Source organism: Xenopus laevis, chromosome 5L (genome assembly GCF_017654675.1).
Source record: "Xenopus laevis strain J_2021 chromosome 5L, Xenopus_laevis_v10.1, whole genome shotgun sequence".
NCBI lineage: Eukaryota > Metazoa > Chordata > Amphibia > Anura > Pipidae > Xenopus > Xenopus laevis.
Window position 1 is genome coordinate 32554965 of NC_054379.1, and position 14321 is coordinate 32569285.

The 14321-nt window shown below is 36.6% G+C and overlaps 1 protein-coding gene across 3 annotated transcripts in view; it reads left to right on the forward strand.

The window, feature by feature from the left end:
- Positions 1-14321, forward strand: part of usp34.L (ubiquitin specific peptidase 34 L homeolog) — a 139206-nt gene that overhangs the window by 79656 nt on the left and 45229 nt on the right. For all 3 annotated transcript variants that reach the window (XM_018262841.2, XM_018262843.2, XM_018262844.2), the window contains exons 37-46: positions 1370-1522; positions 1878-1982; positions 2995-3050; positions 3177-3297; positions 3382-3565; positions 4372-4535; positions 7427-7492; positions 10900-11046; positions 11132-11188; positions 13935-14012. In XM_018262841.2, the coding sequence (XP_018118330.1) occupies positions 1370-1522; positions 1878-1982; positions 2995-3050; positions 3177-3297; positions 3382-3565; positions 4372-4535; positions 7427-7492; positions 10900-11046; positions 11132-11188; positions 13935-14012 (1131 nt within the window). The remainder of the gene's footprint in view (positions 1-1369; positions 1523-1877; positions 1983-2994; positions 3051-3176; positions 3298-3381; positions 3566-4371; positions 4536-7426; positions 7493-10899; positions 11047-11131; positions 11189-13934; positions 14013-14321) is intronic.

A 14321-nucleotide genomic window follows, 5' to 3' on the forward strand; every position in this document is an offset into this window, starting at 1 on the left:
TAACCTATCAGCCCTAGATGAATGCTTTGTTTTCCAGCAGAACCTATGGGTTAAATTAAACACTTTAGATGCAGCAATCCTGGGTAATCGCAAGAGAATGTCTTCTTATGCATTTACTCACAATCAGCAGGGATCACAGCTTCTATTCTACTGGGTCCATGTAGCAAAGTCTTTATTATACTTCTCTTTCCTGTGGGAGACATATTGCTGTGTGTGCCAATCCCCTAAGGAAACTACTTAACTTTGGTCCGAGCATGGGTTTTGGAAAGAGCCTTTGTGCAACTGGATTACATGGCAACTTAAAAACTTCTATCTTAAAAACAGAAGTCTTCAAATCAAACAGACCAAACCTGAAAAGCCACCTAATTTTTTTGCCTACCTGCAATTACAGCATACATTTCATCAACAATTCCAACACCTACAGCTCAACTATATACCAACTGGGGTAGAGAGTATCCTTTGGACCATTGCAAGCTGGTGACTAGGCTATACCTAGTCTAATTGCTATGAAACGCCCCCCCCCCTTCCAAGCCTCCTATGGGAAATAGACAGCAGCTGTGCCTAGCCTGAATCCGGGATGAGGCTACATCTAAAGCATACAACTACCTAATTTCATCCACAGATAGATTAATACTGTTAAAAATGTTGCATCAACTATACTACACTCCTGAGCAATTAGCCAAATTTCACAAGGTAACAGGATGAACTGCGCAAGATGCCAGTAACCTCGAGCCTCATTCCTTCACATAATTTGGTCATGCCACAGCATTCAACAAATTGGGGGGCAAATTGTGCATGAACTCCACTCTAATCTTGACTTTCCCCATGTTGTCTCCCCTGAGGTCTGCCTGATGGGTGTAATTGATGACATTGTCCCTCACAGCAATCAAAAAGCTATGTTTCCAGCCCTCCTATATTATGCACTGAAGTTGAAAGTCTAACACATCACCAACCCCTAAGGAATGGAGGGAGACAGTAGCTACAGTACTACCTCTTATTACATTTACCTATTGGTCTAGAGGCTGCCCCCAAAAATATGAAAGCATCTGGCAACTGTGGGAAGATGCACACACGCTCCACCAAGTTTAGTATGGGACGAAACAAACTGTGAATGTCACTCTACCTTGACCCCGAACTCATGCTTGTATGATCTGTGTACCATGCTAACGCATCAATCTGTACATCATGATATGTAATGGCATTCCCTATCTTTCCTGTTTGTGTATTAATTTATTCAGTTGTTTAGATAAAGCCTTTAAAAAACAGAAGTCTTTTTGACCCTTTTACACGTTTGACTACTGCTGCATCTAGTTTCAATGTTTTATTAAAGCTGTAGATTAAAACCATTTATCTGTTTTTCTATCCAAAGACTGCAGTTCGCCATGAAGCGTGTAATGGCTTGTACAAGCTTTCCCTGTCTGGTCTTGATGGTGGGGACTCTATAAATCGCTCTTTTTTGCTTCTGGCAGCATCCACCTTATTAAAGTTCCTTCCTGACGCTCAAGCTCTGAAGCCAGTGCGGGTAAGAGATTCTTTATAAAATTATACTGCATTATGGATGTAATAACTTGTACTGTACAATAGACCATTTATGCATATAAAATGCATAAAACAATTTGGATAATATGTTCAGATTTCTTATTGGTTAAAAAACAGGTCCTTCATTCAGCCCTTTTTACTGTTTTATATTGAAAATTATTAAAATTTGTGAAATGAACACTTACACTTAACATAAGTACAAGGAATAATGGTGGGAATAAAAAGATAGTAAAGTAAATAAATAATTTCTCACACCACTGCACTCGTTTAAGCAGTGTTGCCAAATAGTCTGCTCAGTTTATTTGTGAATTCACCAATGGTTCATCATTTATTTTCAGATGGAGGACTATGAGGAAGAAATTATTTTACGACCTGGATGTAAAGAATATTTTTGGTTACTGTGTAAGCTGATTGATAATATCCATGTCAAAGATGCCAGCCAGGTATACAAAAATAATTTTTTTCTTTTGCCTAAAGAAAACAAGTGTTTGGGGAATTAATTTGTGTCATATAAAACAAAGAGGTGTTATTGTTTTTTTTTAATATTGTTAATAATTATATGTAAGTATATTGGGTATTTATCCTAATGTCACAGAGTAAAATGTTTGATTGTAGCCTAATTGATTTGGCAATTTACTTAGCACCACATGTAATAGCTGGGATGATGTATATTGTTTTTTTTATTTAGTTCTATCAATACGTTATAAGAAACTATTTCTTTTGCTTTTTGCACTTTCAACTTTGAAGTGAACTAGGCTAGACCAGACATCCAACCAGTACAAGTTTGGGATACATTATCCAGAAAGCTCAGAAAAAAGTGAAGGCCGTCTCCCGTAGACTCCATTGTAATCAAATAACTCAAATTTTTAATTTTCCCCCTGTGATAATAAAACAGTACTTAGTACTTGATCCCAACTAAGATATAATTCATCCTTATTGGATGCAAAACAGTTGTATTATGTTTATTATTTAAATTATCTTTAAAGGGATACTGTCATGGAAAAACTTTTTTTATTCAAAATACATCAGTTAGTAGTGCTGCCCCAGCAGACTTCTGCACTGAAATCCGTTTTTCAAAAGAGCAAATAGATTTTTTTTATATTTAATTTTGAAACCTGAAATGGAGCTAGACATGTCAATTTCCCAGGTGTCCTGAATCATGTGATATGTGCTCTGATAAACTTCAGGCACTCTTTACTGTTACACTGCAAGTTAAAGTGATACCCCCCCAGCAGCCTATCAACAGAGCAATGGACAGGTAACAAGATAACAGCTTAGAATATGGAAGCAGAGCTGACCAGCACTCGAACGGATCCACAGGACCAGAGAAATTCAGTTAAAAAATAATTTTATTGTTAGAAAAGTTAAAAATATAGCTGCATCTTCATCCACAGGGTGGTAGTGTGTTTTTTTCAAAAACATCAGAATAATTTATCTATTGCTCTCTTTCTCTAGACAACACTACTTGATTTAGATGCCCTTGCGCGACATTTGGCTGACTGTATAAGAAGGTAAGTGAAAACTATAATTATTTTTTGGTGGAAACCGTTTATTTTATTTATTCATAATGGAACAATAAATTCCTGTAAATCCGTAAAATAGATTGAAAATGTAGCTTTCTTGGCATTTTCTTGCAGCCGAGAAATCTTCGACTACCAGGATGGAAACGTAGAAGATGATGGAATGACTGGCCTTCTAAGGCTTGCTACCAGTGTCATCAAACATAAGCCCCCTTTTAAGTTTTCTAGAGAGGGTCAGGTAAGTTTACTTGCCTAGTTAAATAAACCTTATATTTGCCCGGTTGGTTAGTGGCCACTGTCTTACTCATTTATTTGTTTCCAGGAGTTCCTCAGAGATGTTTTTAATCTCCTTTTCTTGCTGCCAAGCTTGAAAGACAAATTGCAGCCGAAATGTAAAACTCATTCTTCCCGAGCTGCTGCTTATGACCTCTTAGTGGAAATGGTGAAAGGCTCAGTGGAGAACTACAGGCTGTTACATAACTGGGTAATGGCGCAACACATGCAGTGTAAGAGTCTGATTATTTACACTATTACTATTATGTTGTGGGATGTGTGTTGGCTCCTATATTTTTGTTTTTATAAATTCTTTAATTTTGTGGATCCTTATTAGACAGTTCAATATGTATTATTGCACTCAACATTTCATGCTTGGTATTAATACCAAGAAAATAGAAACATGAATTGTTGCAACAATATGTGATTACAGTCATGAGGGCAGTACATTGGAGTTTTGCAGCTTCAGAAGCATTTATACGACAGGAGGGAGACCACTGGGTACGCAAGTAGCTCCTATATTTTATATAAAAAATTGGCACAGAGCTGCTGCTTCGTACACGGCAGTGTACACACACACACACAACACAAAACACAAACCCCTGAAGCTTTAATTGTGAATAAATGTAGAGGAAGAATCGCTCTCCTGCTATTAAAATTCACGGCAATTCAAAAGACCTGCAAGTGCGACTCTTCCTCCCTCTCTCTCTCTCATTGTATATTTTGCATTGTATATTTGCTTATATTAAATGGCTTTTTTTTACGTCTGAACATCTGAAATAATTGTATTCAGCATAAAATATTTCCTGCTGGTCAGAACTGGGTGCTACTGGCATCCCCTTTGTCATGCAGAAAGCACCACCCCCGAGGCAAAACTGAGTATTTTATGACAAAGAACAAGTGATGCAGGGCTGAATTGGATTGTGGGGAGACACAAAAAGCGATAATCACGAATGCCTATGTACAGTTTAATTTAGAAATTTAATTTAGAAAGGTTTTATATCATTTAAAATTGTTCAATGTTTGTTATACCTTGCAGCTTCCCATGCCCCCTACAAATGGGATTATTGGCCCCATGATGATGTCAGAGCTGAATGCAGGTTTGTTGGCCTGACTAACCTTGGGGCAACATGCTATCTGGCTTCCACCATTCAGCAGCTCTACATGATCCCTGAGGCCAGGCAAGCCATCTTTACTGCAAAGGTATGTTATCAATATATTTTTCATTATTCATTCCTTGAAATGTCGAGTGCTGAGCATATTTTCTCTGTTGGACACAGGTAACCAAGGGATGAAACTCTCCAGAAGCAGAAATAAACAAATTTACTCTGGTGCCCATACTAAAAATTATAATGGGCAAAAAGGAATTAAGGGGATCATCTAAAAAGGTGCAAAGTTTGCTAAAGGTCAAGTCACCTGTAGTAACTTGCTAGGCACTTGTAAGAAACATTTATTGGTTGCCATAGATTACTACACCTGGGCAAGCTGTGTGTCCTTTAGTACATATTGAAAAGGACTTTCAATATTTTAGTATGTTCCCAATGTCCATCCATTCAGGTCATCAGCTGTGCTTCATAGTCTAAAGGTGGCCTTAGATGTAACAATTACGATGTTCCCTGTGACCATTGGTCGCAGGAAAGATCGTTTGTTTTCAATACAGACGCATTCGAGCTGAATCATCAGATATACAGGTAGAAAAAATAGAATTCTTCCTGTATCTGAGGATTCAAAACTAACTGAAATGTTTGCGTGCCTTTAAAGGTATCCGAATAAAATTTTTCAGCCAGCCTGATCGATGAGCCGGCCAATATCCAAGACTTCTACCAATTTCGGTAGGCTTGTCTCCTGCCATACACGCACAGAATATCCCCAACCAGTAGCTCGTGAGCAACATGTTGCTCTTCAACCCTTTGGATGTTGCTCCCAGTGACCTCAAACCAGGTGCTTATTTTTGAATTCCAGGCAAGTTTTATTTGCATAAAAACTAAGTATAGTGCCAAGTAGAGCCTCCTGTAGGCTGCCAGCCCACATAGGGGCTACCAAATAGCCAATCACTGCCCTTATTTGGCACCCAAGGGACTTTTTCATGCTTGTGTTGCTCCCCAACTCTATTAACATTTGAATGTGGCTCACGGGTAAAAAAGGTTGGGGACCCCTGGTATATGGCCACCTTAAGAACCTAGAGACTCTTGCTCCATACCCTGCAAAGGAAAGACCTGCAGGAATTCTCCTTAACGTTGAAAATATAAAAAGTGATGAGGGATTTAAAGGGATACTGTCATGGGAAAAAAATTTTTTTTCAAAATGAATCAGTTAATAGTGCTGCTCCAGCAGAATTCTGCACTGAAATCTATTTCTCAAAAGAGCAAACAGATTTTTTTATATTCAATTTTGAAATCTGACATGGGGCTAGACATTTTGTCAATTTCCCAGCTGCCCCAAGTCATGTGACTTGTGCTCTGATAAACTTCAATCACTCTTTACTGCTGCACTGCAAGTTGGAGTGATATCACCCCCCCCCCCAGCAGCCAAACAAAAGAACAATGGGAAGGTAACCAGATAGCAGCTCCCTAAAACAAGATAACAGCTGCCTGGTAGATCTAAGAACAACACTCAATAGTAAAAACCCATGTCCCACTGAGACACATTCAGTTACATTGAGAAGGAAAAACAGCAGCCTGCCAGAAAGCATTTCTCTCCTGTGCAGGCACAAGTCACATGACTTGGGGCAGCTGGGTAATTGACAAAATGTCTAGCCCCATGTCAGATTTCAAAATTGAATATAAAAAAATCTGTTTGCTCTTTTGAGAAATTGATTTCAGTGCAGAATTCTGCTGGAGCAGCACTATTAACTGATTCATTTTGAAAAAATTTTTTTTTTCCCATGACAGTATCCCTTTAACCCCACATTAATTGCTCTGTTACTTTTGCTCTGTTAAAGTAAGGTGTTTTTATCAGGGACTGGTTAAGGCTAAACAGCATCCTCACGTGTTTCCTCCATTTCTTTTTATTGTGTGTTTACACTGTTTGTACTGGAGCTGCAGGTATACTGATGAATATATATAGCATCTTATTAAATAAACCAAGGGTTTTTTCTCTTCACAGTCCTGGCTTATCCCCACAATACTAATTCACTTGGCTCTAAGATATCTGTGCCAAAATTGTGAACTCTGGCAGGGTACAATTTGTCTTTACAGACCTTTTTTTTGTCTTGAAGCTCTGGCTTTGACAGGGCCTTCAACATTATCAGAATTACATCAACATACCTGGTTCCTTGCATTTTTATTAGATCAGACACCATCTCTTTACGTTTTCTTTTCCTAACTATGCTTCTAGGTTCTGATGAAAGATTCACAAATACGGGGCAGAACCATAATTTTCTGTAATATTTCACTATTCCCCATACCTGCTATTCAACGTCTTATAGTAAGTGTAAGTGGAATAAGTGTAAGTGCATGGTCATTTTAATGATATGACCATACATGAAGAGATTGTAGCGCACTTTTTACATATCTGTACTCTTCAAAGCAAGCGGTCTGTTTCAGCCTCTTTCAAGTTATGGTTTTTGTAACTTCAGGAGTTCCTCTGAAACATTCTACTAGCATATAAAAAGATGCCTCACATCAAGTAGAAGTGTTAATGTGTTTAGCTTTAGGACTTGTTTGCAAGGCTGCTGGTCAAATAAAGTCAATGCGCAGAATTTCCATTGTCCCAGCTATACTTGTTTCTACTAACTGATTTAAAAGTAAAGGCCAGATGTCAGGCTTGTCAGTCTATCTCTAAAAAACTGATGTTTAATTTTTCATATGTGAAACACATGCACTTGCCAAAAAGAAATTTACAAAAGTTTCTATTTAAACCTGGGTTAGGTAGGAATTAAATATTTTTTCTTGGAATTCTCCCTTCTCACCATAGTATTCCTGACAAGTATCTATTTATACACTTCTGAAACTCAGCCCTACAAAGAGTTCCAATAGCTTTAACATTTTAATATAGTGTAGGAGCAGCTAAACACATGAATGTCATAAAACCACTGACCTGGAGAACAGGCCTAGATCAAATCAGTCATTAAAATATGTTTTTTTTTCTTTCAGTATTCAGAAGATATGAAGCATAAAACAACTTTGCTGGAGCTCCAAAAAATGTTTACATATTTAATGGTAAGTGGAGTTGTTTCCTCTTACACTTTTGCTTCTTTTGAAAAGGCTGTTCTAGCTTATAATTTAAATATAATTTAATCAATTTCTTTTTTTTTTTCTTTTTACCTTGATGGTTGACTTGTAGTTAAAATAGTACTTTATTATGGTGTTTTTGTAAACATCTTTACTGTGTTTGAGTCATGAATGCTGAATTAAAATAAAATGTTTATTTACTAAGCTTGGATTTTCTTTTTATTTAATGTTTTTATCTGTCTAAAATATATGCACAAATGAGAACTCCTATTCTTTCTGCCATTTGCACGATGCAAAGTAAACAGAAGCTCATATTGTTTGGTATCTCTTATTCCTTTTTAGCACCTAATCAAAGGTCTGCGTTTTAATTAATAACTTCGCAAAACTGATTTCTCTAGCTACAAAGGGAAATGTATGCATAAAAAGATAATTCTATGTCAGCAACTTTACAAATGCCAAGGAAATTTAATTCCCGGAGATTTCTAATATACATTAAATACATTTCTTTTCATCATTGTTGTTGCAGGTTTGTTTGTTGCTTTCTGTTCTCTGGGTCTTACTCGTAAAACAATGTAGCAAGAGTCAGGTATTTCTTCAGAGACACACAAGAAGATTCAGGGAGATTTAGTTGGCCAGATAAGAATCTAAATCACCGGCGGGATGGCACTCGAAGCCTAGTTATTCACCTTCCAAATAATTTTCTAAGTTCAGTTGTTTTCAGATCACCAGAAAATAGCCTTTTTTCAGCTGCTTTCCATCTTTTTTGTTTTACCAAAGTTTTTCCAAAATTTAAGTTAATGTTCCTCTCTCTTGTTTTTCAGTCTGGCAGCTCAGTAATTCAGGTGTGGATTCTAACTTTTACAATTTGCTACAATAGTTGATACATTTCTCAGCAGCATCTGTGGAATATTAGCAACTATTGTATCAATTCTAACAGCTGCCTTTAATGAAACTCAGGGATTCTGTTCAGCAGGGACAAAAGTAAAAAATGTACCAACTAATGTATCAATTTAGAACAGTTACAGAGTTGGTGACCCCCCCCTCCTTCCAGAGCTGCTTTAGAAAGACATAAGAAGGTGAAAAATTAAACTTGACACTTACATATTAGATTAAAATGATCACACATAGAAGGTGATTGAGAAAAGTCTTTATTTCTGCTGAAAACAACTGAACTGAAAAAGTGTTGGACAGAAATTTTTTTTGTAAAATCCAGGAAAATGTAAAATAAGGGAAGTGTATTATGCATAATATATAGGTTGGACCCCAAAACATCAGTGTAAAATGAGGGAAAACTTAACATCAGGGGGATGTAAAATGGGAGTTCTACTGTAAAACACCATTAGTTACTTTAAGTTTAACTGTTTTGCAATGAGTCCACTTACATGGAAGTTATATGACATGCATAGGTGTCAGAACTGGGCGGACAGATTCCCCGTAGTCCACCAGAATTTGCGCAGGGTGCAGGAAACATTTTCATTATGGTGCCCCACCAAAACCTAGGCCACCCCCATGGCCAACCTCCAGTGCAATGATCTTCCATGGCCCCTGATTGCAAACTGACTGTCCCTAAAGCTTTGATGTTTCTAGGGTAGTTTACTGCAAGGGCTTTATTGAAATCCTAGGTAAGACCCTGTACAGTGTTTCTTTTGTTTGATTACCTTCATGAATGGTGTAAAAGGGGCAGTATATCCTAGGCCTTGCGATTAACATACTTATGCCTATCATTCTAATTAGGAAATCTGTGATTATGGTTATTTCTTCCACTAAACAGTAATATCTCAAACTAAAGACATATTCTATTTCCTGTCCTAACCAACAAGGTCAAAACAAGTCACAGAGAAGCCCTCTGTATAAATAAACCCTTCCCTTCCTACAGCTGCAGCCTTTAAAGGGTAACTATCACAAAAATGAAAATTTAATATTAGCTTTGGCATACTGAAATAGGAAATTAAATATTCTACATTGTTTCTGAAATATTCAAGTTTATGGTCACTATCCCCCTCTCGGCATCTGTATTTCTTTATTCTGTCTTCATGCAGCAGTTGGGTGTCAGATCCAATATATCTAATAGGGGATGGGCTTCCTTTCCTATCAGATTTATTAGAGCTCATTCAAACTGATTCCAGTAAAACAAAATAACTGCCTTCTGCACAAATCCTGCATGTAGAGAGACTGAATTTCCCGTGATTTTATTAGTGATGCACTGAATCCACTATTTGGGTTTCGGCCAAATCCTTTGTGGAATCAGAATCCTAATTTCCATATGCAAATTGGAGACGGGAAAGGAAAACGTGAGAGAACACTTTTACTTCCTTGTTTTGAGATGAAAAGTCACATGATTTCCCTTCCCACACCTAATTTACATATGCAAATTAGGATTCTGATTCGGTTCAGCCACACACATGGATTCACCCGAATTTGAATCCTGCTAAAAAAAGGCCAAATCCCGAACCGAATCCTGGATTCAGTGCATCCCTAGATTTTATTAGAGTGAACTCTAATGCATCTTCCAGGCAAAAGGAGACCCTCTATAAGATATATTGGATCTAACTGTCAATGAATATCTGACACCCAACTGCTGCATGAAGAGAGAATGCAGAGAAACAGAGGAATAGCAAAGATGAACTTGATTATTTCAGAAACAGTATAGAATTTGATTGTATTTAGAAAATTTCTTATTTCTAAGGATGCACTGAATCTACTATTTTGGATTCGGCTGAACCCCGAATCCTTCGGGAAAGATTCAGCTGAACCGAATCCTACTTTGCATATGCGAATTAGGGGTGTGAAGGGGAAAACAATTTTTACTTCCTTGTTTTGTGACAAAAAGTCACACAGTTTCCCTCCTTGCCCCTAATTTGCATATGCAAATTATGATTCAGATTTGGTTCGACCGTGCAGAAGGATTCGGCCGAAACATGCTGAAAAAGGTTGGAACCTGGCCAAATCCTGAACCGAATCCTGGATTCGGTGCAACCCTACTTATTTCAGTATGCTAAAGCTTATATTAAATTATAATTTTCGTTATATTATACAGAGGCTTTCAGTGGATTGCTGGTTGTTTTCATTGTGCTTGTAGGGATCAGGAAGTAGAATGAACTTACTTTTCAGATTTTGAACTGCAAGAAATAAAAAAAGAGCTATTTTTTTATTAAAACAATCCTTCTATATTGAACTAATGTTCCAAAAGGTAGTATACAACCCGCTTAAATTATAGCTTGCATTTGTGACTCCGCATTGTTTTTAAATTAAACAACTTGCCTTGTTTGTTATGTCCTTGGCGACTGGATATCAACATACACTTGTATTTAGATTCCTTCTTACACAGACCTGTTGTAAAGATTGACGAGATTCTCATGGTTAAATGTACTCATTTGAATGTATGTATATTAAAGGAAAGTGAATGCAAAGCTTACAATCCAAGGCCGTTCTGTAAGACATACACAATGGATAAACAACCTCTTAATACAGGGGAACAGAAGGATATGACAGAGTTCTTTACAGATCTTATTACAAAAATTGAAGAAATGTCGCCTGAACTGGTGAGTTATTTCATAGCAGATTATACATGAAATTTCTCTGTAGCCATAACACAGGCAAAAATTGACATCTGTTTCATCTTCACAGAAAAATACTGTCAAAAGCTTATTTGGGGGTGTCATTACAAACAATGTGGTTTCCTTGGTACGTATGTATTTGAATTTTCTTTACTAAAATATGGCAAATACAATACAGCTAGAAATCTCTTATCCAGAAATCTCTAAAAAGTAGGAATTCTAGTTACCATAGTGTTACATTAGCAAACAGTTCTTGTTTTCATCTCTGTAATAATGAAACAGTAACTTTTAATTCATGGTAACCATGCTTGCATAAATCTGTTTTTAATGTTTACATGTTTTTTCGTAGCAAGGTACTCCAAATTATGCCAAGACTCCTTAGCTGGAAAACCCCAAGTCTCTTGCATTTCTTGTAATTGATCCCATACTTGTACCTATAACTTTTCTGATTAAAATTTTCAGGACAATTAAAGGAGAAGGAAAGTTACCGAAGCAGTTTATTGCCAATAGATTACCCACAATAGTGCAAGCTATAATACTATATTTATTCTGTAAAATGCTTTAGACAGCTCTAGAAGCTCTCTCTGTTTATGTAGGATAGCAGCTGCCATATTACATTGGTGTGACATCACTTCCTGCCTCATTCTCTCCCTGCTTTCTCATAGCTCTGGGCTCCGATTACAGCAGGGAGGGGGAAGAGAAGCAAACTGAGCATGCTCAAGCCCTAGCCCTGAAGGATTAAGCTGAAAACAGGAAGTCTGATACAAAACCCATGTGTACACAAAAGAAAGAAAGAAATGTGCTGTTTCTTTTGACAGAGGACTCAGAGCAACATTAATTTGAGGGTTTACTGCTGTATTTATATAGACCTTGAAATCACAAGCATTGGTGCATTTTAGGCTGAAAAAACCCATTGCTGTTGCTTCTAGGCGCATATTCCATTCAATATAGAGAATACACAGTTGTTGATAGTAGTAATATATAAATATAAAGTTCTCAGGTTTCAAAAAAACTTACCAGTTGTGAGAAGAGGTCCAGGTGCACCGCCCTGAACCCTCAGCTTAGGGAGCGGATCACTGTATCAAGAAAAAGAGCAGGCACTTGCAAAGACACAAGTACACAAGGATATAGCCTTAAGCATTTCATATCACTCAGATCATTTATCCAATTAATCATTGGCCCTGTAGGCCATCCTATGATTAAGTATCTGAGTGATATGAAACGTGTAGGCTGTATCCTTGTGTACTGGAATAAAAACTACTTTTGATTTTGACAAGTCTGCCTGGAAGATCGGTCTTTGCAAGTGCTCTTTTTCTTGATATATTCCATTCAGCTGAATAGGAGGCAGCAGGCACACTTCTTTAGGCTTTTTATCACTGGCATAAATGTGAACCATGTCTCATAGTAATCATGTACACCTGTAAATATCTGAGGGCAGAGTTGCTTTACATTATAATGATGCCAAGCAACTTATATCAATTTCCCTTTTAGGCAGATGATAGGAATAATTAGGATTTATATTACTGGATAATGTGTTTCTATTAAAGGAGAAGTAAAGACAATAATCAGATATCTATAGATAGCTTTAAAGGGGTGGATTGCCTTTAAGTTAACGTTTAGTATGTTATAGCAACTTTTCCATTGGTTTTCATTGTTTATTTTTTTTTATAGTTTTTGAATTATTTGCCTTCTTCTGACCCTTTCTAGCTTTCAAATGGGGGGTCACTAACCCAATCTAAAAAATGCAAATGCTCTATAAGGCTACAGATTTCTTGTTATTGCTTTTTATTACTCATCTTTCTAGTCAGGCCTCTCCTATTCATATATGAGTGCATGGTTGCTAGGGTCATTTGTTGAAATTGCAAACTGGAGAGAGCTGCTGAATAAAAAAAACTAATTGCAAATTGCCTCAGAAAATCATTCTCTACATCATTATGAAAGTTAATTAAAAAAGAACAACCCTTTTGGTTGGATGGCTTTTTAGCAAGTGAGGGAATACTGGACTATGGAAGATAGTTCATAGTTCAAGTTGATCCAGCACTTTTTCTCCCTCTGAGCAAATTGGAGAGACTTCAAATGTTTTATTTTTTTTTTGCTTTTCTCTAGATCAACTAGCAGTTAGGCAGGTTTTATATATATATATATATATATATATATATATATATATATATATATATATATATATATATGTATATATATATGTATATATATATATATATGTATATATATATATATATGTATATATATATATATATATATATATATATATATATATATATAATATATATATATATATATATATATATATATATATATATATATATATATATATATATATATATATATATATATATATATATATATATATATATGTTTTTTCAACCTAACTTACTATGTTGTCACTGGGGGTGCAAATAGATAGGCACCCCTTTAGTAATTGTATTCACTTAGCTGATACCTGGCCGGTACTCCAATCCTCAGAAAACTGCCGCGGGTTCCTCCAGTGATAACCATGGACTGATCCTGCTTCTTCCTTCTTCATGCGGGCACGCATGTGCAGTAAAGTGAAACACCAAATTTAACAAATAAGACAGCCTTTTTACTTTTTTACTTTGATTTTGAGGGGGGGAGGCAAAACTGAAAAAGAGGATCGCTCCATGCTGCTTGCTGAGAAGAACCACAGCCCAGGACAGTTTTCTGCTAACTGGAGCACCCGACTTGTGTATCAAATAAGTGATGGTGACTTTCCTTCTCCTTTAAAGGCATGCGGGCAATGATCAATTGCCCCAAGTATTTTTTTGTCCTTAAGGTGTTCATAGAGACTTTCCATATTAAAGTTGCAGTACAATTCTGTGCTCATATTTTGTTTCTAGGATTGTGAGCATGTAAGTCAGACTGCTGAAGAGTTCTACACAGTCAGGTGCCAGGTAGCAGATATGAAGAACATCTATGTAAGTAACACTAATATGTTAATGCTTCCCTGTTTCTTTTTTCATATATGTCACCTTTTTACAACCTAAAATCTTACCACCGTGAATTTTTTTGTTACATGATTTTTTTCTTCATTCTTATTTCTACTTTTATTTAGCTATTCTTCGTAAAGGAACAGTAACACCAAAGAAATTAAGTAATGAAACTATAATGTCCTGGTTTTGTTGCACTGGTAAAACTGGGGTGTTTGCTTCAGAAAATCAACAATAGTTATTTAGATAGGCTGCAGTGTAGCCATGGGGGGCAGCCTTTCAAAGCTGAAAAAGGAG